At 44.6% G+C, this 23,732-nt stretch overlaps 1 protein-coding gene across 8 annotated transcripts; it reads right to left on the minus strand.

The window, feature by feature from the left end:
- Positions 1 to 33: 33 nt before the first annotated feature.
- LOC120651052 (acylamino-acid-releasing enzyme 1-like) lies at positions 34 to 19,681 on the minus strand. Of its 8 annotated transcripts, none has more exons than XM_039928394.1 (36): positions 19,559 to 19,681; positions 18,626 to 18,742; positions 13,318 to 13,508; positions 12,934 to 13,243; positions 12,593 to 12,814; positions 12,288 to 12,512; positions 12,001 to 12,075; positions 11,354 to 11,492; positions 10,892 to 11,043; positions 10,724 to 10,806; positions 10,511 to 10,626; positions 10,333 to 10,411; positions 9,504 to 9,672; positions 9,298 to 9,358; positions 9,076 to 9,198; positions 7,983 to 8,180; positions 7,769 to 7,837; positions 7,415 to 7,491; positions 6,303 to 7,310; positions 5,440 to 6,195; positions 5,021 to 5,330; positions 4,703 to 4,924; positions 4,347 to 4,586; positions 4,074 to 4,154; positions 3,854 to 3,992; positions 3,629 to 3,780; positions 2,139 to 2,221; positions 1,929 to 2,047; positions 1,699 to 1,777; positions 1,452 to 1,620; positions 1,315 to 1,375; positions 1,111 to 1,233; positions 830 to 1,027; positions 676 to 744; positions 436 to 512; positions 45 to 332 (listed from the first exon to the last, which is right to left on the minus strand). In XM_039928394.1, the coding sequence occupies exons 3-19, from the start codon at positions 13,475 to 13,477 to the stop codon at positions 7,244 to 7,246; spliced, it is 2,325 nt and encodes a 774-aa protein (XP_039784328.1). In that variant the 5' UTR covers positions 13,478 to 13,508; positions 18,626 to 18,742; positions 19,559 to 19,681; the 3' UTR covers positions 45 to 332; positions 436 to 512; positions 676 to 744; positions 830 to 1,027; positions 1,111 to 1,233; positions 1,315 to 1,375; positions 1,452 to 1,620; positions 1,699 to 1,777; positions 1,929 to 2,047; positions 2,139 to 2,221; positions 3,629 to 3,780; positions 3,854 to 3,992; positions 4,074 to 4,154; positions 4,347 to 4,586; positions 4,703 to 4,924; positions 5,021 to 5,330; positions 5,440 to 6,195; positions 6,303 to 7,243. The 8 variants fall into 8 exon arrangements, with proteins under 8 accessions (XP_039784326.1, XP_039784327.1, XP_039784325.1 ...); XM_039928389.1 differs by lacking the exon at positions 19,559 to 19,681 and adding an exon at positions 16,082 to 16,191 and having other exon boundaries at positions 18,626 to 18,741; XM_039928387.1 differs by lacking the exons at positions 18,626 to 18,742; positions 19,559 to 19,681 and adding an exon at positions 14,145 to 14,438.
- Positions 19,682 to 23,732: the final 4,051 nt, after the last annotated feature.

The raw sequence follows: 23,732 nt of genomic DNA on the forward strand, positions 1-23,732 counted from the left end.
AATTTTTGGACCTCCTAAGGACTGGATGAAAACTGAGTAGAATATGTCGAAGTCATGAATTAAAGCATCATGACTGAATAGCTAAAAATATTAATGGAGCAGTTGTTTAATTCATTACATCTTTTATATCAAATCTAAAAGGAGCCGGATTCACGTACGAGGGCAGTACGAAACTGCTTGTTTCACGAGAACATATAATATCAGCAAGAACACAATCTAAAATTTAGCTTAGATCACCAGACTCTGCTTCATGCCGCTGCATTTGCACCTATTTTAGATGTGTCTTGAACCAAACTCCAATGTTGAGGAAACTTTCGAAATCGGACTGTGGTCTGCAAAGAACACAACCCAATTCAAAAAGTGAAAGTGATGGTCAAACACGTCACACGATATAAGATGAAAGAACAGAAATTAGATTGGTTTTCATTAGCTTACATGATGATTTCGTGTATGTCCTCTGGGAACATCATAATTTTGACCTGGCCACCCCTTTCTCTGAGAGCCCTTGCGTACTGAAATCATCAGAAACCAAACAGGTACAAGCCTATTAAGTGTGGAAAATATGGATATGCAATTCTTTCATTGTAGAAATATTTCTAGCTAAACTGCATAGCTTGAAAATTGAGATTCGTTTGTTGTAGAATGTCCAGCAAAATCTGTCAACAATTCATGTACCTGTAGGCCATTAGAAACGGGTACTCAAAGATCAGCTCCTCCAAGAAGCATAAGAAGGGGCGCTTTCACCTGCACAATCAACAAGGTTTCATGAACCATACCAGCAAAAAAATGGTACAGTGATTGGCCTGATAGTTGGGACAGGAAAACATACTTTTGAGATGTGAGCAATCGGCGATTTCTCATAGAAGAGGCGAAGATGGTCGGGTGAAGGGGATTCAGAGGCATATTGCTTCGCTTCAGTTCCGCAGGCCACCGTGTAACACCAGTCTGGGATGTCAGTGGTGCCAATCATCAGCGCAAGGTTGCACACAGGATTCCGAGCAGCTCCCACGACAAATCTGTCTGGAGCCTGCATCCAAATTGCAAAATTATACTAGGAACAAGAACAGAAAGAGCAACTGCGATGACTCTGAAATCGATTAGGATGCCAACCTGGCCTATCAGATGAGTTGTCAAGAATCCACCATGTGAAATCCCAACAACAGCTACTTTGGAAGCATCTATTAGCTTTTCATTGATGACGTGATCTATGGCTGTAAGACAGTCTTGGACGTCCTGCTTAGGATAGTTAGAGATTTGGGAGAAAGAAAAAAAATTCATGAAGAGCAAATGCTCTGAATTGAACTGAGTGTGTACCTGAGATCCTACTTTTCCAGGAAGCGATTGTAAAGCCTCCTCTCCAAAACCCGGTGTACCTCTTTTTTGTTTTCAGATAACCGTGAGATGATGACATGCATAACTGAAGAGGAGCGTAGAATTTCCAAGGAACATACCGATAATTTACAATTAGCAGGTTGAATCCAAGCGAAGCAAGAAAGGCTGATGATTTCACGTAGCTTGACACAGACACTGAGTGTGGGCCACCATGAAGGATTACAACAGTTGGACTGTGTGAACTGTCCTTGCAGGACACAAAAATGGCCTCAAATGGAAGTTTGCCACCTACAGAACAGGAAATTGCTACCTGGATAAAAAATATCACAGCCTAGCATACAAAACCTCTAGTTTTCAGGATTATACCTTCAGAGAGGTCATCAGAGGGGTTAGCGACAGGAATTTGAAGTATAGTGACACTGTGATGCGACAACAAGGACTTAACCTGCAATGGAAGGCAATGTGAGAGAAAGAATTAATGGAGACGATTGGGCTTCTAATAACCCTCAAGGCAAAATTATATGCTACTTTAGCTTCCACACAAAACTATTTGTGCTATATGTGCTGCTTTAACTTCACATCAACTGAAACCTAACCGTATCGCTGGCTGTCATCAACGAACTATCAACTTCATCCCAAGTCCATCTGCATGCTTGACTCTCTGGTTTCACTTGGTGTCCATACCTGATATGAGGGTCGATGGGACTACTTGACACTATATGGCAAGCAAATGAGAAAAGCACAATGTTTCAATATTATAATCAATTTGCTGCACGAGTTCAATACCAGTTTGCAACTACAATTACCAGCAAGAACATTGTCACCATCTATCGCAAGAGCACTCCATGAGTAATGCGAGTCTTCTGGAGTAAGTCTTGTTACTTTTCCACTGCAGAATGGGACAAAGTAGAGTATGAAGGTGATCTCTCAAGTTAGAGAGAGTTGTCTATTTTACATTAGAAATAATGGGGTTTGTCTATTTGACACCCAAACTTGAATTCTCACCTATACGTCTTCAAGTCGATTTTTTGTTGCCTATTTGACACTACCGTGAGTTTGGACAGCTAACACCGTTAATTCCTGAATGGTAAGACTATTTTACCCTTGGAATGGTTTGAGTATTTGACAGGGACCAATCGTTGTAGCATCAGGAACTGATGAATGGTTTGTTCCTGGATCCTGGTGGCTGTAGGTTGTTTCGCTGCTTTTCGTGTATCTGGATGGATACCGGATTGGTCCTGCCGTCTGTCTACTTTGTAGGACTTGAGACAACTTTTGTTGTTCCATCTACAGTAGTTCTACACATCCAAGCATCAATCTAGTATTTAACGTATTTACAATATTCATATTTTTAACTGTATTTACCGTGCCGCATCTTGGCGCATTTATTAAATAAAGTCTCCTCGCTAGAGAGGAGGATGAGATCGAGGAGGCGGCGCCGCCGAGCGAACCAGCTACAAGGAAGAGGACGAGAACAGGAGCCAGCACCGCGCGCGCCGGGCATGTACGCAGCATCTTCGCCTCCAGCGCGCACCGTTGTCGCGTCCATGGCGCTATCCAGCCACCACTGCCGCCTGATGCTCTGCCCTGACTTCATCGACCTCCACTGCCGCCTCGGCCCGCCGCTACCCCGCCCGCAGGTCGCGTACATCGCTACGGCGAAGGTATGCAAGACCAGCGGAGCCGGTGCGCGGGGTCGCGTCTCCGTCTGCCACAGCTTCCACATTGCCGGCGGCGGCAGCAACGCCCCGATGCGCGCGGTCGCGGGGCCGTTGTGCCTCAACAAGAGGTTCGTCAACACGTGCAACGGCGTCGTGCTGCTCGCCGGCAGGCCAAGGCGTACCACGTGCGTCCTCTGGAACCTGGCCGTCTCCGTGCCCGCGCCGCCCCCTTCTTGGCCGCCCTGCTCGCCTGCGAGGCCGCGCGTGTTGCCCGGGTCGCCGCACTGCCCTCCTCCGTGGCCGCACCTGCCACCCCGGTCGCCCTCCTCCATGGCCGCGCCGCGACCCAGAGTTGACAGGGAGTGCCGAGCGCGACTAGCAAGCAGAGCTCTGCTCGGTCTCCAAACAGAGACTTCTTATCCTTCAAAGGGCATTTAGGTCTTTTCCTCTTAGATCATCTATTCCTTTAACGCTGACAGCTAACAGATGTCACGGTAGTGTCAAATAGGTAACAAAAAATCAACTTGAGGATATATAGGCAAGAATTGAAGTTTAGATGTCAAATAGGCAAACTCCATTATTTCTAGTGCCAAATAAGCAATTCTATAAAGTTATGCCAAAAACCTTTGATTTACCTTAAAACATCTATTGATAATATTACTTCGGTACTTCTCCAAGCAGATGTTAGTATCATCGTGCATCCATCAGAAAGCCAAGGATTGGATAGAATGGATGAGCAGTAAAGACCCGGGAAACAATCATCTTCAGGGTACATTACAATAGGTACCTGGAACAGTTCAAAAGCTGAACAGGCTGAAGAACACGGTGAAAAACAAAACAAGATAAACAGATGGGCATACCACTTCAGTAACATCAAGTTGTTTATCCATTTCCCAATCAGAAAGCCAGTTGATCTTATGCAGAGAATCCGTTGCATTATGTGCTCCACTATTTACAGCCTGTTTTGCAGAAAGGAAGAGTAGGATTTTTCCATCCTGGCTGCTCACAGTGATTTGTACTTTCAGAGAAAGTTTAGGGGCTCCAATATCGAAATGTGCATGAATACTAATACTAACATACCTGAAACGTGGAAAAAAAAAAGCACTACTTATGCTTGCTTTTAAGTTGCGTGCTGATGCAGCGGAGTCTGATTTATCATCGCTGGTACAGGAACATAACACATTACAAGCAACACTACCTGATAATGATACCAACTGTGGAGATACTTGCAAGGAAAGATTCAAAGGTATTCTATTTTCATTTCATCAGTCACATAAGTGATAACGTATTAGAGTAGTCTGTATCTGTACAAATTGTAAACTACAGATTTGTGATCCTAGGGTGGGTACTTACCAAACTGGTTTATTGTTAGTCTCTGGTCTTTCGAAAGGGCTAGCAATTGCATAAAGAGCACATGGCCTGTTAGAACAGTACTTGATACCAAGTTTTCTAGCAGTGTTATGAAACCCGTTGTGCTCTGACCATCCAACGAAAACCAAATACTTTTGACTGCCACTTGAAGAAGGGGGAGCCCAAACAACTTGGCCAACACTCAATGATGTTGCAATGCCTTCAGCCGCTCTCACTTCTCCACTGCATACACCGAAGCACAACAGAGGGTTTTAGGTTTAATAAGTCTAAGTCATACTGTTGGATCTAGGGACTAGCATCTACACATTGCTGTGCTGATTAGTAGGCAGGGGACAGACCTGGCAATGTCAAGAACAAACAATGAGGGTCTCCCTTTTTTGGAGTATCTTTCACCCCAGTCCTCTTCCCAATCCCCTTGTCCTTTCCAGGTATTACAGTCTTCATCAGAAGAGTCTCCCTTTCTATATCCAGAATCACTGAAAACTGGTCTTAGTTGGGGTGGAGCTTCAGCAATGTATGCTATCAAGGTCTCTTCTTGATTCCAGGAAATACCATGAAACCTGCAGCAACAACAGTGCCGTTCTGTCATGTCACTGTAGTCATGGAAAGAAAGGGTATATGTATCAATCACTATGTTTTAATCAGTTCTTCCTCACCATTCATCAGTATAAAGCGGACCATGCATAGACTGACCTACATGTATGTCCTTTGCCACATGTGATTGATCAACAATTTCAAGCTTAGTAGGGCAACCTTTCTCTCCATTTCGCACTAAAAGAAGCTTCGACCCCGAAGGAGATGGGACGATGACAGACACTCCAGGCATTTCAGTGGGGAAAGGAGACCGCTGGAAATCCCGAGAGTTGGTACCAGCCCCCGTAATATGGCAGTACATAGTGTATTTTCTGGTGCTGTTCGCCAGTAGGTCTGGCTGGCTAATGGAGAACATTGCTGTGGATATGCCTTCTGCAGTCATAAAGGAAGCACCATTGTATGCCAGCTTGATAGAATTTCGAGAGAAGTATACATGATGATTATGTACAAAGGAAGTATAACAAGAAGACTTTGACCATACCGTTGTTATTTTTGAGAACCCAAGCACTGTCAATGGTTGGGACTTTGGTGAATTCTTGCAATAACTTGGATTGGGAAGCATATTCTTCAGATGCTGTCAAATAATCCATTCTGAGTGGATTCTCTCTGAAGACTTGCACACTTTTATGACTACTGACTGGAGGGACGCAATTTACTAGGATAAGTTAAATCTGCAATGTCACAAAGACAAGCATAATATGTCATGCATGTTGCAGGAGGGCTCAATTTACTTTTGCTGTCAATACATTAGGGTGCATGCAATATATGGATAAGTCCATCAAGCATGCTACTCAATATCACCTATATATTCACCTCAACCTCAACTCTACTTCGGTTACAACTTCAACTTCCCACGGTAGTCGCTTATGAAATGGTTTATAGTGTTAAGCCTCTGGTCTAATTTAATTTCAAAAACAGACACTAATCCCACTTCTTCAGGAATTCTATTAAAGAACTGGCATTTTCAATGTACAAAGAATTCAAGAAAAAACCATGAAAGTCTGAAACATCCAAGATGACAATGTCTGAGTGAGACTAACTAAATTCAGCTTCCTGTATTGCACTTGACCTTTCAATTTCACCTATACGGCATGAGCACAAAAGTTTTCTTAACTTGGAGACACTATTTATACTCACTAGGCTAGGCGAAACTGATCGCAATAAGACATGAACTCATCTTGAACTAGAGTAAGCAGATGAGCGGGCCAAGCCAGTACAGAAGGAAGCCACTCTTGAACTGCAAAAGTAAAGCAAGTCTGTAACAACAAAAACACTGAACATATACAAGAATTCATAGCAACCTTTCGGGGAGAGATCAGCGAAGAGAGAGTGCTTACTGCTTACCATGGGAGTAGTTGAGTCCCGCAGTTCCCTTTGTAAAGACTCCCTCTATCATAGCATTTGATGAGATGGCACCAAAACTTGTTAATTTTCTTCCAGCTTGTCATCAAGGTCTTAATTAAGATTCTAGCTAAAAAATAACCAAGAAGAAATCCGGCTTAACAACCACGTGCAACACCAGAGCAAAGACGAAGAGGAATAGAATAAGAAGGTAGCGTCACATCTGCATTCAGCACTACTAATAAAAGCACAAGATGCCCTTCCAGCCTTTTCTTCTTGTCCGTTTGTTCACATTATTGGTGCAACTTTAGCTGGTAACAACATAGTATCGTGTTAAACTGGGACATGTCATGTTGCTAGAAACTGATCTCTGGAGGTAAAAAGGCAAGTTCAAGGGACTATTGATGCGACCTTGATTGCGATCTTACATAGAGATTTATATACTGACAAGTAGATAGGACAGGTGATTACACCATTTTCCATTATTAGTCTTTAGTATGAACAGCGGTACAGTGAGCTGGACCATGCGATTATTTTCTCATTCCAATTCAAATGAAGCCGCCTTTTCACATTAACACATAAGCATCGTTTGTAAAATAACTATTATTAGAAGCTTATAATCTAAATTAGATGTTAGAAGTTCGGTATTCCATCTTGGGAACATTGGATTGGGCAAGTGAACCATGCTGTCAGATGTTTTATCCCAATTACAGTCATTGGTGTTTTTATGATTGTGGTCTGGTCCTATGGTTGGTGTTTTTATGTAATAGTTTCTAGATCTTTACGTTCCTCACTCTAGTCCAAGGTGTGGAATGTTTCCTTGTATTTGGACTACTCTCGCTCTTAATATAAAGATACACAGCTCTCCTGCGTGTTCAAGAAAAAAAATTACAATACAATGAAAAGGTACATCTATAACGAATGTAATCAAAGAGCACTAATGTTTATTTGCTCATGTGCTTCTTGAACCAAACCCCTATGTTGAGGAAGCTCTCGAAATCAGACTGAGGCCTGCACCATGGAGGGAGTGATTTAGTCAGACCTCAGATGTTGTAACTTGCAAGACATATCTGTGGTACTCATGGAATAAAAACTAAAAGTAAAAAGTAACTAACTTGTCGATTCCATGGATATCTTCTGGGAAGACAATAGTTTTGGATTCAATTCCCCTCTCCTTCAAAGCCCTTGCATACTGTGAAAATTGCAACAAGATATAAGCACAAAACAAAGCATATACGGAGAAAAAAATATGAAGCCATGTAGCAGAAGCTTATACAACTAGCAACACGAGAGAAAAAAATTCCTAAATTGTCAACAGTAATTGGAATCCTGTAACCTAACCAATTTCTTATTCCTCTATGTTCAAAAAACAGTAAAAGGAATCCCACTGATAAATAGTTTGAGAAACTGGAAATATGGAAGAGACCTTTCACCCAGCCATACATAAGTACAGAAGCACAAGGAGATACCTGCAGGCCATTAGAAACAGGAACCCTGAGATCTTGCGCTCCAAGGAGAAAGAGCGTAGGTGTTTTGACCTGCAGATTGATAAATTTATTAAGCAAATGACTACTCATAGCATCCACAGAGTATCTTCCATTTGCATGTGGGAACTCTACTCTTCTCTCAAGCATAGATATAAGAAACTGTTCTTGTATAAAAATGCAGAATCCACACATATACCTTCGAAATGTGTGATATTGGTGACTTCTGGTGGAATTGACAAAGATCATCTACTGAAGGAGACTCTGAGAAGTACTTTTTCCCATCTTTTCCATAAATCTCGACAAAGCACCAATCAGGGATGTCAGTGGTACCCACCATCAATTGTAAGTTACATACTGGATTTCGAGCAGCTGCTGCAACAAATGTATCAGGAGCCTGCAGTAAATCAAATTTGTACACGTCAACAATGTGCTATATCCCAGAAACTTGATACATAAATCATGTCAAGTGATGTACATGACTATGCCCTTGAGCTCTTCGTATTCTAGAATAGGAACAGCATAAAAGAAATTCCAAGCAATCCTTGGAGGCAGTACTAATTTCGGCAAGGTAGCAATACATCAAGACTCAACTCCTAAAGATTTAGTAGCAAGATAGTCATGTATGAATATTGTCAGGCAACTTTATAATCATGAGGCAGTAAATGCATATCAAACTATTGTGCCATCACATTTCAATTGCTCACGGAAAGCGGTGGTTCAAGCTCTAGTTTTCTTGATATCAGCATACATCATAGCAGTGGTGGAGCTTCAACACAATTCGAGAGGGGCCAAGTTTAGAAACCAAGCCCAAAAGTCACTTGATTTAGTGTCTTTGTTGCCATATAAGAACTGAAGTTTAGTGTTTACTCATGGCCACCTTTGGCCATAACAAACTGAATAAGAATGTTTCTCTGGGACATATGCCTGAACTTACCATTTTACAGCTAGGTATCAAGTATCATTTCCATAAAGTAATTTGACATGATATCATAATGATTTGTTTATTGTAAATTCAATTACAGAAGCCACTGCCAGTGGTAGAGTTGTAGTAATTTAGTTAAATTATCATTATTAGTGATGCCCAGCTTCATCGTCATGGATACTTCTTCAGAATACATCTTGTTTGCAAAATTGTAGGTTTGTAATACATTTCTCGAAACTAGGCATTACATTTAAGCTACTGATGCTCAAATGACAGGCTAATAATCATCTTGATTGCAAGTATGAACTCTAGACACAATAGTAACTGCATAATAAAGAATACAAAGGAACAAGGGTAATCAAAGAACCTGGCCAATCAAATGAGTTGTCAAGAAACCTCCATGTGAACCTCCAACTACAGCGACTCTAGATGGATCTATTAGTCCTCTCTTTATAACAAAGTCCAAAGCCGTCAATACATCATTGACATCCTGCTTGCACGTTTGCACAGAGAAACATGGTTCATGATGAAATTTGGCATTTTGCAAGAATTATCTTTAAACACGGGAAAAGAACCAATGACACTGCACCTGAGAACCAATATTTCCAGGAAGGGACTGCAGTGCTTCTTCCCCAAAGCCTAATGAGCCCCTAAGCAACCAAAAAGAGCAGATGCATCGTAGTGTCAAAAAAGTGTGCATTTCCCATGGAAATATTAAGAAACAAATCCAGAAAAGAGATAATGATCAAATTGTACATATCTAGAACAGACAAAATACTAGCAAGATAAATTTACCTGTAGTTCACGACAAGAAGATTATATCCCTGTGAAAAAAGAAAAGCCAAGGATTTGGAATAACTTGATGGGTAAACTGAGTGTGGTCCACCATGAAGAACCACAATTGTTGGATTACTGGCAGAATCCTTATGTGACACAAAAATAGCCTCAAAAGGCAGCTTAGCCCCTGAACAGATACAAAAGCATATATGGAGAGAAAGAGAAACTATATTGACAATTCTGCAGAAATTCTTCCAATTAATCGGCGAAGAAGTATCAAAGGATTTCAATAATAGTGGCAGAGTTCTTTTAAAAATATATTTCAAAATAGCCAGCATGACAAAGTAGAGTAGGATGGTGCAATATCATAATCATAAGCTATAAGAGCTGTCTTTATATAGACTCATTTTGGACATGCCGCCTGCCTTGATTTAATATAATAAATACATTCTATCACAATTACTACCCTCCACCGATTTTTGACAGTAAATTTCTTTTACACCATATATTTTTGACAAAGACTACAAAATCATAACCATGTGAAAATACTTTCAAACATGAATCCATTAGCACCACTTTTGTGTTATTGAACATATACATTGAAGGTCAGATATTATAAATTTTAAATCTAGATGTTTGGGTGCCTTAAAAAAAAATCTGCAGAGCAAGTGCCAGCTTACTACAGTGGCCATGTACTGATTTCAATAAAAGAACAGAGCCTAATGACGAATGCTTAAATAGTTCATAAAGGAACAAATTAACTTCAGAAAGAAAAATCTAATTAGAAAATCGATGCTGATAATGTTAATATGTAACAGGATTAAGTACGCTTGAGTTGTTTTCATACCATGCGCTAGTTTGTCGGAAGGGTTGCTAATTGGGATTTTGAGTATGCTGAACTTATGCTCTGCTAATATGGAGCTTATCTGCCAAAAATACATCACTATTTATTAACTATCCACTGCAGATCACAAAACATTTTTTTCTGAATAACAATTAACATTCAGTGCTTTGTTTTGTAAAACCTCATCAGATGGCTTTGGAAAAGGAGTTGAAACTTCCTGCCACTCCCAATGGCTTTCAGTCTGAGAAATCATGATTCCATAGTATATTTGAGGGAGTGTAATAAGGCTACTGGAAACTGGAAAAGATGAAAAAAGCAGACAAACATGGATAGTTATCTGACAAAGTGATAGAACTATGTAATTATCAGTTATAATATACGAGAATGGGGTTACCTGCAAGAATGTTATTCTTGTCAAGTGCAAGAACATTCCATGAATAATCTGAATCCTGGGGACTAACTCTTAAAACTTCACAACTGCCAAAAATATAATTTACAATTAAATAACAATTGATGTTACGTATGTCAGTCTGTCAGTGAACAAACAGATGTTTGCAATCACCTCACGACATTTACAGAAAGTATTACTTCCCTGCTACCCCAAACAGAAGATAGAATCATAGTCCGTCCATCAGTAAGCCATGGATCCCTGAGCAATCCGAAGCAATACAGACCAGGGAAACAGTTATCTTTGGGGCACATCACAATGGGCACCTACATAATAGTTTAAATTTTCTCAGAATATTAAACTGAAAATATAAAGCATATGATATCAGACTATATCCATCATTGAAAGTAACCATAAGAAGAAATAAAGCATTATTTGGACCCTTCTTTTGCCTTCTAGTTATCATACTCCACACTTCAATGAGCCCTATACAAGAATTCATCCAGCACTGCTTACTCAAAAGTGATATGAGTAAAACATCTACCATGAAATTGATACAGAACTAAACAGTACAAGATAAATTCCAAACCACCTGGACAATACATGAAAGTTATAGTTAAAAAAAAGATCCCATACCACATCAACGATACCAAGGCTCCCATCCAGTTTCCCATCTGTAGGCCACTCAATTCTGTGCATTGAATTTGTGGCGTTGTGTGCTCCACTATCTACAGCACTTTTCGCTGAGACGAACACAAGATACTTACCATCCGGACTATAAAATAAAAATTTCCATTATTTCACAATGCAATGTTGTGTTAGCAGGCATGCATAAAAAAACTTAATATAATCAGACATAGTTTCTTTTAGTATAGCTGAATAATAAACTTAGTCCATGCAGAAAGATGCGATATTCATACTGCTTCCAGAGTTTAGAAAATGAGGGAAACAATAGGCCTCCTAACTTTCAAATTCAACCAAATAGGTATGTTCTGACAGTTTCAGTTAAGATTTTTTATAGAACACAGAAAAGTACACCAGATACTATGAACAGTGCTTGTGATATAGAGGGGAACAAATATGTTTAACTTCCAACCAGTAAGCATGCGGATGACAGTGTAGTCAAACGTAATACAAAATAATAGTCATAATTTAGCAAAACATAACAAAATAGTGTAGTTTTCACTCCCATTAATCTTTTTTTTTCACTCCCATTAATCTAGTTGGTATGATTAACCTAAGCCGAAGTGCAGAACTGAACAAAACAAATGAAGTGTTTGTACCTGAACCGTGGGAAAAAGGCACTGCTCAGGTGTGCTGTTAATTTGATCATAGTTGTAGTTTCATCCTTATTGCCCCTATACCAACAATAGAGACATAACATCAGAAAATAAAACAACATATACCTTATGAAACATGTGGTGTACCATATGTTCAGTGTTTATCACTTTATAATTTGGATTTTCATGAATAAAATAATGTGTATTGCCATTATTTGTTTTTTTATTGAAAACTTTGTTTCGGTAATTATCCTGAGATCAAGGGGGGGGGGGGGGGGCGATATTCTTACACGGTTGATGGTTTCTCAGTTTCTTCTCTGAAAGGATCAGGAGCAGCATACAGAGCACAAGGCCTGTTGTAACAGTATTTAATACCAAGCTTCCTTGGAGTCTCTTGGAAGCCATTGTCAGATGACCATGCAACAAAAACCAATCCACATGAAGATGATGGGGCCCAAATCACTTGGCCAACACTTAATGATCTAGGTATTCCCTTCACAGGTCGAACTTGCCCACTGCAAGACGCATGCTATTTCTGATAAAGAAAAACACACGATATTTGTAAACTCTATATTCAGGGTGGACACTAACGTACCTGGATATGTTGACGACAAACAGTGCAGGTATCCTTTTCTTCGAATAGGTTTCTCCCCAGGTTTCCTCCCAATCTCCTTGTCCCTTCCAGCTCTTGCAGTCCTTTTCAGATGATCCTTCCTTCTTGAATCCATAATCATTGAACACTGGCTTTGGTTGAGGAGGCTCCTCAGCAACATAAGCTATGAAAGTTTCATCCTTGTTCCATGATATCCCTTCAAACCTGCATCAAAGCACCATTTAGCACAAGCCAAAGTTGCAATGGTATAGCAAAGAAATGCATAACTCCCTTCCTGCCCTCCTCTACCCAAAAAAATAAAAGAAAAGTATTCTGGAATTTACCATTCATCAGTATAGAGTGATCCATGAACAGATTTTGCAATATGTATCTCATTCTCTAATTGACACGCCCCCCAAATCTCTAGTTTTGTAGGGGAATCATCCTCAGAATTGCGTACTAAAAGAAGTTTTTCTCCAGAAGGCGATGGAATAACTGCTGACACTCCACTTATTTCAGTCGGGAAAGGAGACCACTGGAAATTGACAGGCTTTGAGGCACTCTTTGAAATGTGAGAATTCAAAAGGAACATTCTCCTCTTATTGCCCAAAAGATCTGATTGGCTGATTGAAACCGCTGCTCTGGGTGTGTTTTCTGCAGATCCCCAAACGAAACAATAAGAAACCCAAATTTCAGAAAACAAAAAAGGTAGCAACAACAATGTATACCATCCTTGGAGTTGAAGACCCAAGCCTTGCCAAAACTGGGGATCTTAACGAATTCTTGCAGCAGCTTTGACTGGGAGGCATACTCATCGACCATGGTTGCATCCACCCCGAAAGGCAATCCTTTGTCAGCTGCTGCTTCTGAGGCTTCTGAGGCAGCCATAGCTAATGAGTGCAGTGAGACCTTGCTAATTCTGTGTAGTCAAAGAAATTGGATTAGCATCACCCACATGACAAAACTGAACAAGGGCTCAAGTGCACGATTCTTCAGTGACTACTCAAATATTGTATATTTATACGAGAAATCAATCATGCATCATATGGGGTTAATTTGCAGCACTTGTCGTTTACCCTGTCACTATCATGCAGGACTCATTTCTCCCGAATAGGAGTCATTGTCTTAGCACGACTAACTATTCAGCAATCATGCACAAGATTCCTTCTGCTCTAGCCCACTATACAGTAGACGCCGAATGAAGCGACAAGCGAGTAGAAAACTGAATCCTAAAAGCATCGACAATCCATTATATATACTCCGTACTTAAAACTTCATACATAGTTCTGATTGCTCCCATCATCAGAAACCAAATCAATACCAGTAATCGATAATGTTTAAACAAATTCGCTGATATCACAGTCGAAAACTCGGGTTGCTCATCCTCTTTTTTAAAAAACCGTGCCCAGGCACGGACGCTAAAAAAGAAAACTCGGGTTGCTACCACACCAACAACCGCTCAAACAGACATCAATCTAAGAACGCAACTAATCTAACCCAAAGCAAAAACGGAGAGAGAAAGAGAGAGAGGCGATTTTCCCCCCAAAGAACTGACCTTTGCCGCAGCAGCGGACCGCGGGGCAGAGCACGAGCAGGGGAAGGAAAGGCCGAGACGGGGAGTAAATTCACAACCGCAATGGAGTGGCAGCGGAATTTGGCACAGGAGATGAAGGTCGTGGTCAAAACCACCATTGGTTGGACGGGGGATCTTTTCGCATATCCTTTGTGTTAACAGTGGACCCCTGATTTTATCGTGAAATTCATCTCAGCCCTCCGGACGAGGATGCCATAGATAATAGATTATCAGCCTCGTGCCGCTCCCAATGGGCCGGGGCCGCTCAGGCGTTCACGCTCCCAATGCTCAGGCGCGTGCCACTGTGCTTGTGCTATTTTCCTACCGATGTGCCTGAAAGGAACCGGGTTATTGAAAAGATAACCCGACTCCCTTTATCATCATGATAGTTCCTGGATCAGTAGCTATTACATACAGAATTCATTTCAATTACATATCACAGTCATACATTGCGATAAATCATCACATGGATTTAATTATTACATAATCCAGAGGATTGTCATACGAATATTTTGGTACAAGCCTCATTCGGCTAAAGGAAACAGAAAACGGAAGCGGTAGCTAAACTTCTGGGCATCCTTCTTCTTGATGTCTCTCCTCCACAGGCAAACTTGAGCGTAGCTCGAGCTGTCCTTAACTTCATCCTTCGTCTTTGGGTTTGATCCACGAGCCGGATCCTGCATCTAATAGTCTATCCCCAAGGACGGTATAGGTTCACGTCACCATCCGTATGCAAGTTTTAAGTGGATGCAAGGTAATAGAAGTAGCTAATGGATAGGCTAGGGTTTCCTATGCAAGCAGCAAGTATATAAACATATACTTCATCCAAACACCTAGACACGGGCCATTCCGGCATCCCGGACTCCCGGTCAACACACACCTTCTAAAAGGAAAAACCCACCAAGTCGATGCGAGGGCTTCTGTTCCTTGCACCTCGAGAAAAGTGTACTAGAGGGAGATAGAAATCAGGTAACACTAAACTATGAAAGTGAAGCCGAATCAAGAGTTGTATATGACCGAGTACGCGGCTATATGTATAGTTTTCACCCTGCAGGGGTTGTACACCTGTACCCACTCGGGCTGCAAGCCAGGAGCTAACCGACTGAGACGCAACCCACAACCAAGACTCTAGCCATAAACGGTACCATCCTGCTTCCCCGGGGTGGGATACATTCGCCGCAACGAATGTCCCGGGACTTAATCTCTAACCTGGCCAACTGGTTTCGAAAGTCTCGGAGACTAGGGTCGGAGATCCCGACCGGGTCCAACGCACCCTGAATTCCCATGGGCGTGCGCGGCATACCCTCTCCTGTCATACTACTCCTACAGTCCTGGTACCGCACATCTAGGAATTGATGGAACCCCGGCCCATACAGGGGTAAGTGGCGTGCACGTTTGACATAGTTCCTTCTCCAGGTCCACTAACTCGAGCTATATTGCCGAGGCGAGTATCTCCCTTATAGTGCGTATCCGCCGCAATGGTCCGCGGTTGGCACCCTTCACAAGTATTGCCCACCAACTCCTTATTCCCAAGTTCCCCTTAGGAAACGCTGTGCACCCGCAACAGGTGCTCCGCAAGATGTGTCCATGCATATCCTCGGATCATAGGGTGTGCCCAACACACTCCCCCAGCCCCTGATCTAAAGATCAGGTTAATTCACTCGCCCCCGCTAAAAAGAACCTAGACACCAACTCCTCATATGTGGCTCTCCACTCACGCCAAGATTATCATCACAAGATCCCACACATACACATACCCATAGTAGCCCAAGCATCTCATTCAAGGTAAGCATGGGAGAACAAGGAATACAGGTAAATAAGTAGGCTATGCAAGTTCATCTCATCATAACTTAAAGAAAATCGGTAGCATAACTAGCAAGCAATGCCTAATAGGTATTCAATCGTAGATGGGCGTGAACCTGATAGTTCTTCGTAGCCTTCCTAGTCCTTCGGGGCTTCTGGTCGTCGGATACATCCTTCTGGATCTTCTGGTCGTCCGAGACGTCGGTCAACTCCTTCGCGTCAGGACCTAGTCGTAATTACGTATAAATACAGGGGCCAAAGTGCAAAAATGCACAAAACTTCTCAAATAAGCTCCAAACACACAACAAAACCTACTCTAACGGGTAGAGCATGATTTTAGAAGAATTATGAAACTTGTTTCTTAATTTTCGGAAGTTCGACTAATTTATTATTAATTTTCTAAGATTAAATCATTTTCTGAAACTAAGAGATGATTATCGGATAAAGGAAAAACACACAATTAGCCACGTGGCAGTCTCTAGGCGTGCCACGTGTCATGTTGGCGTCAGCACGGGTCAGCCATATGCTGACTTTATCATGGCTGTTGATGACGTCAGTGTTGACTTGATCAACATTGGCCAGGTCAACAGGGTCATCGGCCAGGTCAGTAGGGTCCACATGTCAGTCTCCACTGAGTCACTGATGTTCGGGGCCCACAGGTCAGCTGGGTTAAAAAGGGAAAGGATGAAAGGCCAACTAGGTTATCGGGCCGAAACTCGAGAGCGGCTCGGCCCAGTCCATGGTCGGGCGGCTCGGCTCAAAGGGGCTCGGCCCGTGAACTGGTTAGCAGGTCGGCTACTAACTTGGTTTGACTGACGGCTCCGGTGGGTTGGGCCAGCGGGCATTGGCGGTCCATCTCCCTCTCTTCTTCTTCTCTTCTTTGTCTTCTGTCACTGACGATCTGGTCCCTCTTGTTGGCGTCCCCCTCTTCCTCTGGCTTGTGGGTCCCGCGGGTCAGCGAAATGGCGGATCCGCTGCTGCCTCCCATGGATCTGGTGTGGCTCAACTTGGCGCGGTCGCGTGTGTGCCGGCGGGGTGTGGACGCGCCTGTGCTCGCGGCGGCGAGGGACGCGCACGTCCTTGGCTTGGCCAAGGGCACGGCGTGGTTTGTGTGTGCGACAGTGCAAGGGCTGGGCCTTGTGAGACGAAGGGCTAGGTGCAAAGAGTGCACAAGCAAGCAAGATTAAGCTCTTATAGGGCGTACATGTACATGTTACGTGAACACAAACAGAAGACAATCTTGCTTGGTTGTGACATGTACGGCTTGAGGTGCTTCGAAAGAAGGCAAGGCTCGGCCTTGGGCTTTGGGAAGACGAGGCGCACACGCGGCACATGGCGTGGCCGCGGCCGCGACGCGGCCGAGACGCTCGCGGAACGCTGGCAAGGCGGGAACGCGGCGGTCCGGCGGGTCACTCCCAGTGGCAAGGCGACGACGGCGGCGACGGCCGGTTCGACGGAGAGGCGGTGAGCACTGCGAGGCAGCGGCAAGGCAACACTAAGAACCAGTTCGAGAAGAGCATGGCTGCAACGTGTACGTGCACATGGCAAAAGTATGCTCGAGCTACAAGGTGGAGGAGGCTTGCATGGTGCTGTACCATTTTAGAAGGCAAATGTGCTTGCCTTGGCCATGCATGTGCGCACAGATTGGCTTGGGATTGATTAAGCTAAGGTTGAGATGGCAACCAAAACGCGCGTTTGGGAGTCGCATCTCTCATTGGCCCATGCCGTTGCTGGTCCGAGGCAAGATAAACAAGGTTAAGCTAAAGGCGGCAACTTGAACTACGGCAAGCTACGCACGCGGAGTCGAGGCGTTCCTCGTCCACGGCGAGGTAAAGCTAGGAGTGATAAGCCGGGGTGTACGTGAAACGTGCGCGTGCTCGCAGCGGTGGCGAAGGTCTGACATTTCGGCCGTGGTGGCGTGCGGCCGGCAGGGGATGGCCGAACCCCGGCGAGAGCAATGGCTCCGCCTGGGGCATAGAGGCGCAGCATGCGTGCATGCACCCGGCGTTCCAGGGCCGCGGCAACGCCGCGACGCGCGCGCGGGGAGCCGGTTCTCCAGGTTCACGCGGCGACACGACGATGAGTCATCGATGGTGTGGCAGTCGGGCTTGTGTGCGTGCCTGGCGTGGTCGAGTTCGTCGGTGGCAAGGCTGAGAGATGGCTAGGCGCGTGTAAGGCCCAAGCTTTGGCCTTGCGGCCGTTCGAGCATATCGTCGAACATGTTGTGGGCGTGGCAGGTCGCGGCCGTGGCGAGCCACTGCTCGTGGCCGGTCGTGTAATGTGCAGCCAACGGCGGAACAAGCAAGAACAAGGCGTGGCTTGGAGGCTCTAGCGGGAACGCGATGGTGGTTGGACAGGGCCGTGGCCAAAGGTATAGGTATGACCTTTGGCCAGAGGTAGCGTGTGCTCGTGTGCCCTTGGCATGGCCAAGGTCACGGCAGGCCACAGCGAGGGCACTGCTCTCAGGCGAAGCCGAAACGCGGCGTCGCTGGGCAGCAGGGACGGAACGACGGCGGGCTGCAGGGTTCGCACGGCGGCTCGTCGGGCTCCTGCAGAAAACAAGGGACGGGGTCCTATGGCTTGCTAAAAGAGGGTTCATCGGTGGCATCGTGCTCACCGGCAGCAAGGGAGGTCGGAAGGGTTTGGCGATGGCGACCTACTGGTTTCGTTTGGGGTCGAACGAGGGCGGCGCCGTGACAAGGCGCTGCCGTGCCGATACGGTGCTGTGCAGGCAGAGCCGGAACGGCGGCGTTGTCGATCGTGGGCGCTGGCTCGACCAGGGCCGGCTCTATGAATTCGAGGGCCCTATAGCAAAGCAGACGCTATGGGCGCTTTAGCCTAAATATTTTTTTATTTGTAACATGATAAAAAAGATATTACTATTAATAATATATATTTAATTTGTGAAGAACATTATTGATAATATATACAAAATAAAAGAACAGAAAAAAGCTAATATAATTACCTCAAATACTTTATAAATAAATAATAAGAAAATTAGAACATTAGAAGTTTAAACCTAAATTGTAATATAACATTATCCCGACAAATACTTCTTAGGTAACATTCTAACACCTAAATTGTAAAGGAAAATAAACAGTAAAGTTAGAAGTTTAAATCTAGAAATCTAAGTATCTAACAGAGTCTGATAGTCACAAAGTAACAGATTATTAGATTAGTTATAGTTACTCACCGACGATTTGCTGTTGCTGATTGCAAAAAGTTGCTATGGCGTGGAGGGGATGAGTCAATGCGTCACGATTCAAGGCAGGCCGGCAGCAGACGATCACCGGACAGCCAGACACCAGCGTCGCCGGACGGTCGGACGGACGCCGGGCAGGCGGGCGATGGCAGCCAAAAAAAGGCAGGAGCACGAAGTCTGCGATGCGAAGAGACACGATGACGGATGGATGACTCAACGCTTCAGTTCTTTTCCGTATGCCGAGCCAAACGATCTGCAGCCAGTTGCTGTTGGGCCTGTACTCATGTGTATCAATGTTGTATAATACATATTTGATCCTGGGCCCCCCTTGGCCATGGGCCCTAGGCGGTCGCCCCTCCCGCCTAGGTCCAGAGCCGGGCTTGGGCTCGACGGCGGCGTGCACCGGGCGGCGACGGCGCTGGACCTCCTCCTCGGCTCGGCGGCGTCGCTGGTCCAGGCGGTGGTGGCGTTCCACGGCGTGTCGGCGGCGCTCCCTGGGCGGCGGCCCCTCTTCTCCTACCTCCGCTTCCCCTCCTTGGCTCGTCCTTCCTCTCCACGCCTCCTCTGTTCCTCACCTCCCTCTCCTCTCCCTTTCAATTTGTGGCGGCGGCGCTGGGAAAAGGGGGCTAGGGCGGCTAGGGTTCCGCGGCTGCGACGCTGGCGGCTTTATAGGGGGCGCGGCCATGGCTTGGTGGGGCATGGACGCCGATGGACGGCCATGGGCGTTCGGCGTGGTTCGTGGACGCGTGGCAGCACTGCAGTGGGGCGCGCGCGAGGCTAGGGTTCGGCGCGCGCGAGCGGGCGAGCGTGGTGCGGTGTGACGTCGGCAGGGGCGCGGCGCGGCCGTCTCCTCCGTTTGTCGCGAAGCGGAGGCATCGTGCGCGGCGCGGAAGCGAGCGGCGTCGGGGAAAAATGCGACGCGGAGAAGAGGAACAGGGTGGGTGCGGCTACCAAGGCGGACCCACCTGTAAGTGGATGAGGGAAAAGGCGGTTTTTATTTTATTTTTTTATTTTTGTTTTTTACAAAAATATATTTTCATGTTCGAAATTTACATGAATATACCCCGGCAGCCGGGCGGCAGTGGTTTATCTGCGAAAAAAGTCGACAAAAAATTACGCCGAGGTCCCTGGAGAACCGGCCGCCCGGCAGCGGGGCGGCCAGCCCTGGCCGCCCGCCTGCGGGGCGACTGGCCCCCCAACCCTATATAAGGTGTTGGCTGCCCCTCACCCCCTCATTTGCCTCACTAAAAATCCAGAAAAAAAGAAAAGAGAGGGAGGGAGGGAGAGGAGGGGTGAGGGAGAGGCAAAGCGGCGAAGTCCTGTTGGATTTTCAAGCCGGCGACTGTAGGTAACTAAAAGAAGGGCCCTGCCCCTCTGGCACCACCGCCTGCACCACCTGCAATGGGTGGATACTGCGGAAAAGGCTCAACGAAGCTTGTTACGTGGGGGTACGGCTACTAGGACTACGTAGTGCTAGTGACATGCTGCATCGTTGTGTTTGTTGTGTTTTTTTAAATTACCTAAGACATGTTAGCTTAGTTCAGAATCTGTTTACCGTAGTTGCAACGGGTTCTGCCATGCCACTGCATGTCTGATGTGTGTTTCATTAATGTTGTATTATGATGTAATTCCTATGGTTTACATTGTGTAATGCAGTTTTTAGTTCTTAATTCTTACCGTTATATTTGATGTGTGGTTCACAGTATTCTAGTCTCCTGAAAAGGTCCGAATATATTAAAGGCAAGTTCGAAGATTCACTAGATTGCTTGTGCGTGCGTGGCACCTCGGCGCCGTGATATGTGGCGCCAATACATGTTATCTCGGCGCCACATATTACGGCGCCGACCCCCAGGGTCTATTTCTGCAAAAAGTTACAAAAAGGGCACATATGTGAAATTCTTTCGCGAAAAGGGCTAAATTACAAAAATTACGGCCTCTGCGCACAATTTTCTCCTCGATTTTTTTTTCAGAAATGCCCCTGTGTAAGGATCGATGGACCAAGAGGGGGGTGAATTGGGCCTTTTTCAAATTTCTAAAACAATTAAATCAACCTTAACCTATGCAATGCTAGTAAGGCTCAATTCACCAACCGGCTAACTAAGCAAACTACACAAGCTATCAAAGATATGAAACTAAGCAAGGTAGAGGTAAGTTATGATCTTTAAGGTCAAGCACATGAATAATTGCATGAAAGTAAGTGTTTGAAATGAAAGAGTGGGCAAGAGACAACCGGGTTTTTTCCCGTGGTATCGATGTGTTGGCACACACCCCTAATCCACATTGTGACACTCACTAAGAGTCTTGTCACCTCCCATGTCACCGAGACTTGGGTGCTCACTAAGAGTCTCCGTTCACCATCCCGGCGTGGTGGAGCTCAAGCCACGTACAAACTTCTTCGGGCTCCCACAATCCTTGGCAAGCTCCGGAAGAAACACCTTCAATCACCAAGATCGCCTAGGTGCCGCCAATCACCAAGAGTAACAAGCTAGGGCCTTCACTTGAGCAAGAACCGATCAACAAGAACATATGCACACAAGCTTCTCTCTACTCATGTCCTTAGTCTTGTTTCTTGAATGATTGAATGAACAAATGTGTGGAAGATGAAGCTCAAGGTGGCTCTCAACAATATATGAGTGTATGAATGTTGCCTGGTGTCAAGAGAGTGCAAAATGACCCATTGGAGGGGTATATATAGGCAGCTCACATGAATAGAGCCGTTGGAGAAAAGCTGCCAGAAAACTGCTTAGCGTCGGTTAATCCGACGTACCTCCAATAGTCAGCATCGGTTTAACCGATGAATGTAAACTGCCCATTCTAAAAACTAGCCGTTACAACTTGGGCAGATTAACCGACGTATCATCGGTTTAACCGGTGAGTTTAGTTGTCCACTGATCAACTGAAAAACCAAATCTCTGGACAACTGCACCGACGTTAACTCAAATCCATCGTCGGTTTAACCGTTGAGTACAACTTCTGAAATCCCTGGAAAAAACCATCTCACTGGTCAAATGCACCGACATTTCATTTCAAACACAGTCGGTTTAACCGGTGTATAGAACTTGAAATACCCTGGAAAAAACAACTCTAGACTAATGCACCGACGTTAATTCAAACATCATCGGTTTAACAGGTGTATAGAACCTGCCCAGACTCTGCTGACTGTGTTTAACCGACGTATAGAAAAGTTGAGTCGTCGGTTAAACCGGTGTATAGACTTTTTCTAATTTTCCCTTTTCTGATTTGAGTCTTGAGTGAAATCCAAATATTCTTGAGATATAAGTTGAAAACCACTTATTTGAACTTCTTTAGAACCTGAGTGACCATAGTGTGCATCCATTTTTGATTGATCATGTCCATGCTCAAGTTACTTGACCTTAACCCCTCTTAATAGTGCGATCACTACAAAACTATAAAACCTATACTAACCTAAGTGTCCTTCTCAATCTTACGACACTTAGGACTAGAAAGATCCTTAGTCTTGTTATATATTTGAGTTGAATACCGAGATCGCCTTTTTGAATAACGAAATTGAGGGGCCTCTTTTGACATATGACCAAATGAGTGGTAATGATTCATTAAGCTGCACAAACTCATTAGTCACAATAACAGTTGTCATTAATCACCGAAACATACCTAGAGGGCCTAGATGCTTACAATCTCCCCCTTTTTTGGTGATTGATGACAACTGTTGTCGGTCGAAACCCACCGGCGAGCTGCGACAGGCAACACGAAGAGCCGGGAGGTCGCCGGGGCGCTGGCAGGCACTGCTCCCTCGTCGACGGCCCGCAATTCCGTCACGCGCCCGGAGATTCCGTGGAAAGCCGGGCGTGCCACCTGACCTATACCCGATCAGGAGGGTGCGAACATGCTCCAAACAATTTCCTGCGTACAAAGACACGTGTAAACGTAAGTCCGAGCCGTGGTCGGCTCCCCGGGACGACTCTTGCATCGGCTTTAAAGAGCCGATCGAGTCCCAGTGTCAGATTGGATCTGTTTGCATCCGGATATTAATGAATAAAGCAAATCACTGTAAAGCTGCTTCAACTAAATCTAACTAATCTAATCAACGATGGTAAAAGCTTCACTGCTAGATCGGAACATCCTACATATGACTGGGCCTAATGAACGTAACAGATAACTAAACCATAACCCAAAACAGAGGCCTAAGAACTAGCAAGAGCCGATTCCCTGGAACAATCCCTATCAAGGTTAAGATAAAACATCTACTACACCACAGGATCGTCCAACCCGTTTGCAAGGCCTAACCTAACAGATATTACGCAAACTCTTAAGATAAGAGCAAACCATAACAGATCAGATCTATTAAACTTAAAAGAAGCAGGGTATTGCCTCTGTGCAACTAATTCTATGCAACAAGAACTAGTATAAGATTGAAACGTGACTGCACAGAGACAACGTGATATTCGTAGATGATAAGCAATAAAGCACGACAGATCTACTAAAAGCCATGCTACGAACATCAAGATAACTAGCATTACTCGCCATAAAAAACGCTTCAGTACGAGTAATACCAAGGTAAAAGCAAGAACAACGCTGCCCTGATC

The sequence above is a fragment of the Panicum virgatum genome, chromosome 9K, assembly GCF_016808335.1.
Source record: "Panicum virgatum strain AP13 chromosome 9K, P.virgatum_v5, whole genome shotgun sequence".
NCBI classification, from domain to species: Eukaryota; Viridiplantae; Streptophyta; class Magnoliopsida; order Poales; family Poaceae; genus Panicum; species Panicum virgatum.

What these genes read in the sequence shown, in the direction of transcription:
- LOC120651052 (XM_039928387.1), bottom strand. Translation starts at nt 14,281, where the DNA reads ATGGTGGTTTTGACCACGACCTTCATCTCCTGTGCCAAATTCCGCTGC. An exon ending in ACTGAGAAACCATCAACCGT is followed by an intron (nt 12,076 to 12,287) that starts GTAAGAATATCG and finishes TTGTTGGTATAG; the next exon opens with GGGCAATAAGGATGAAACTA. An exon ending in TTCCAAAGCCATCTGATGAG is followed by an intron (nt 10,412 to 10,510) that starts GTTTTACAAAAC and finishes TATTTTTGGCAG; the next exon opens with ATAAGCTCCATATTAGCAGA.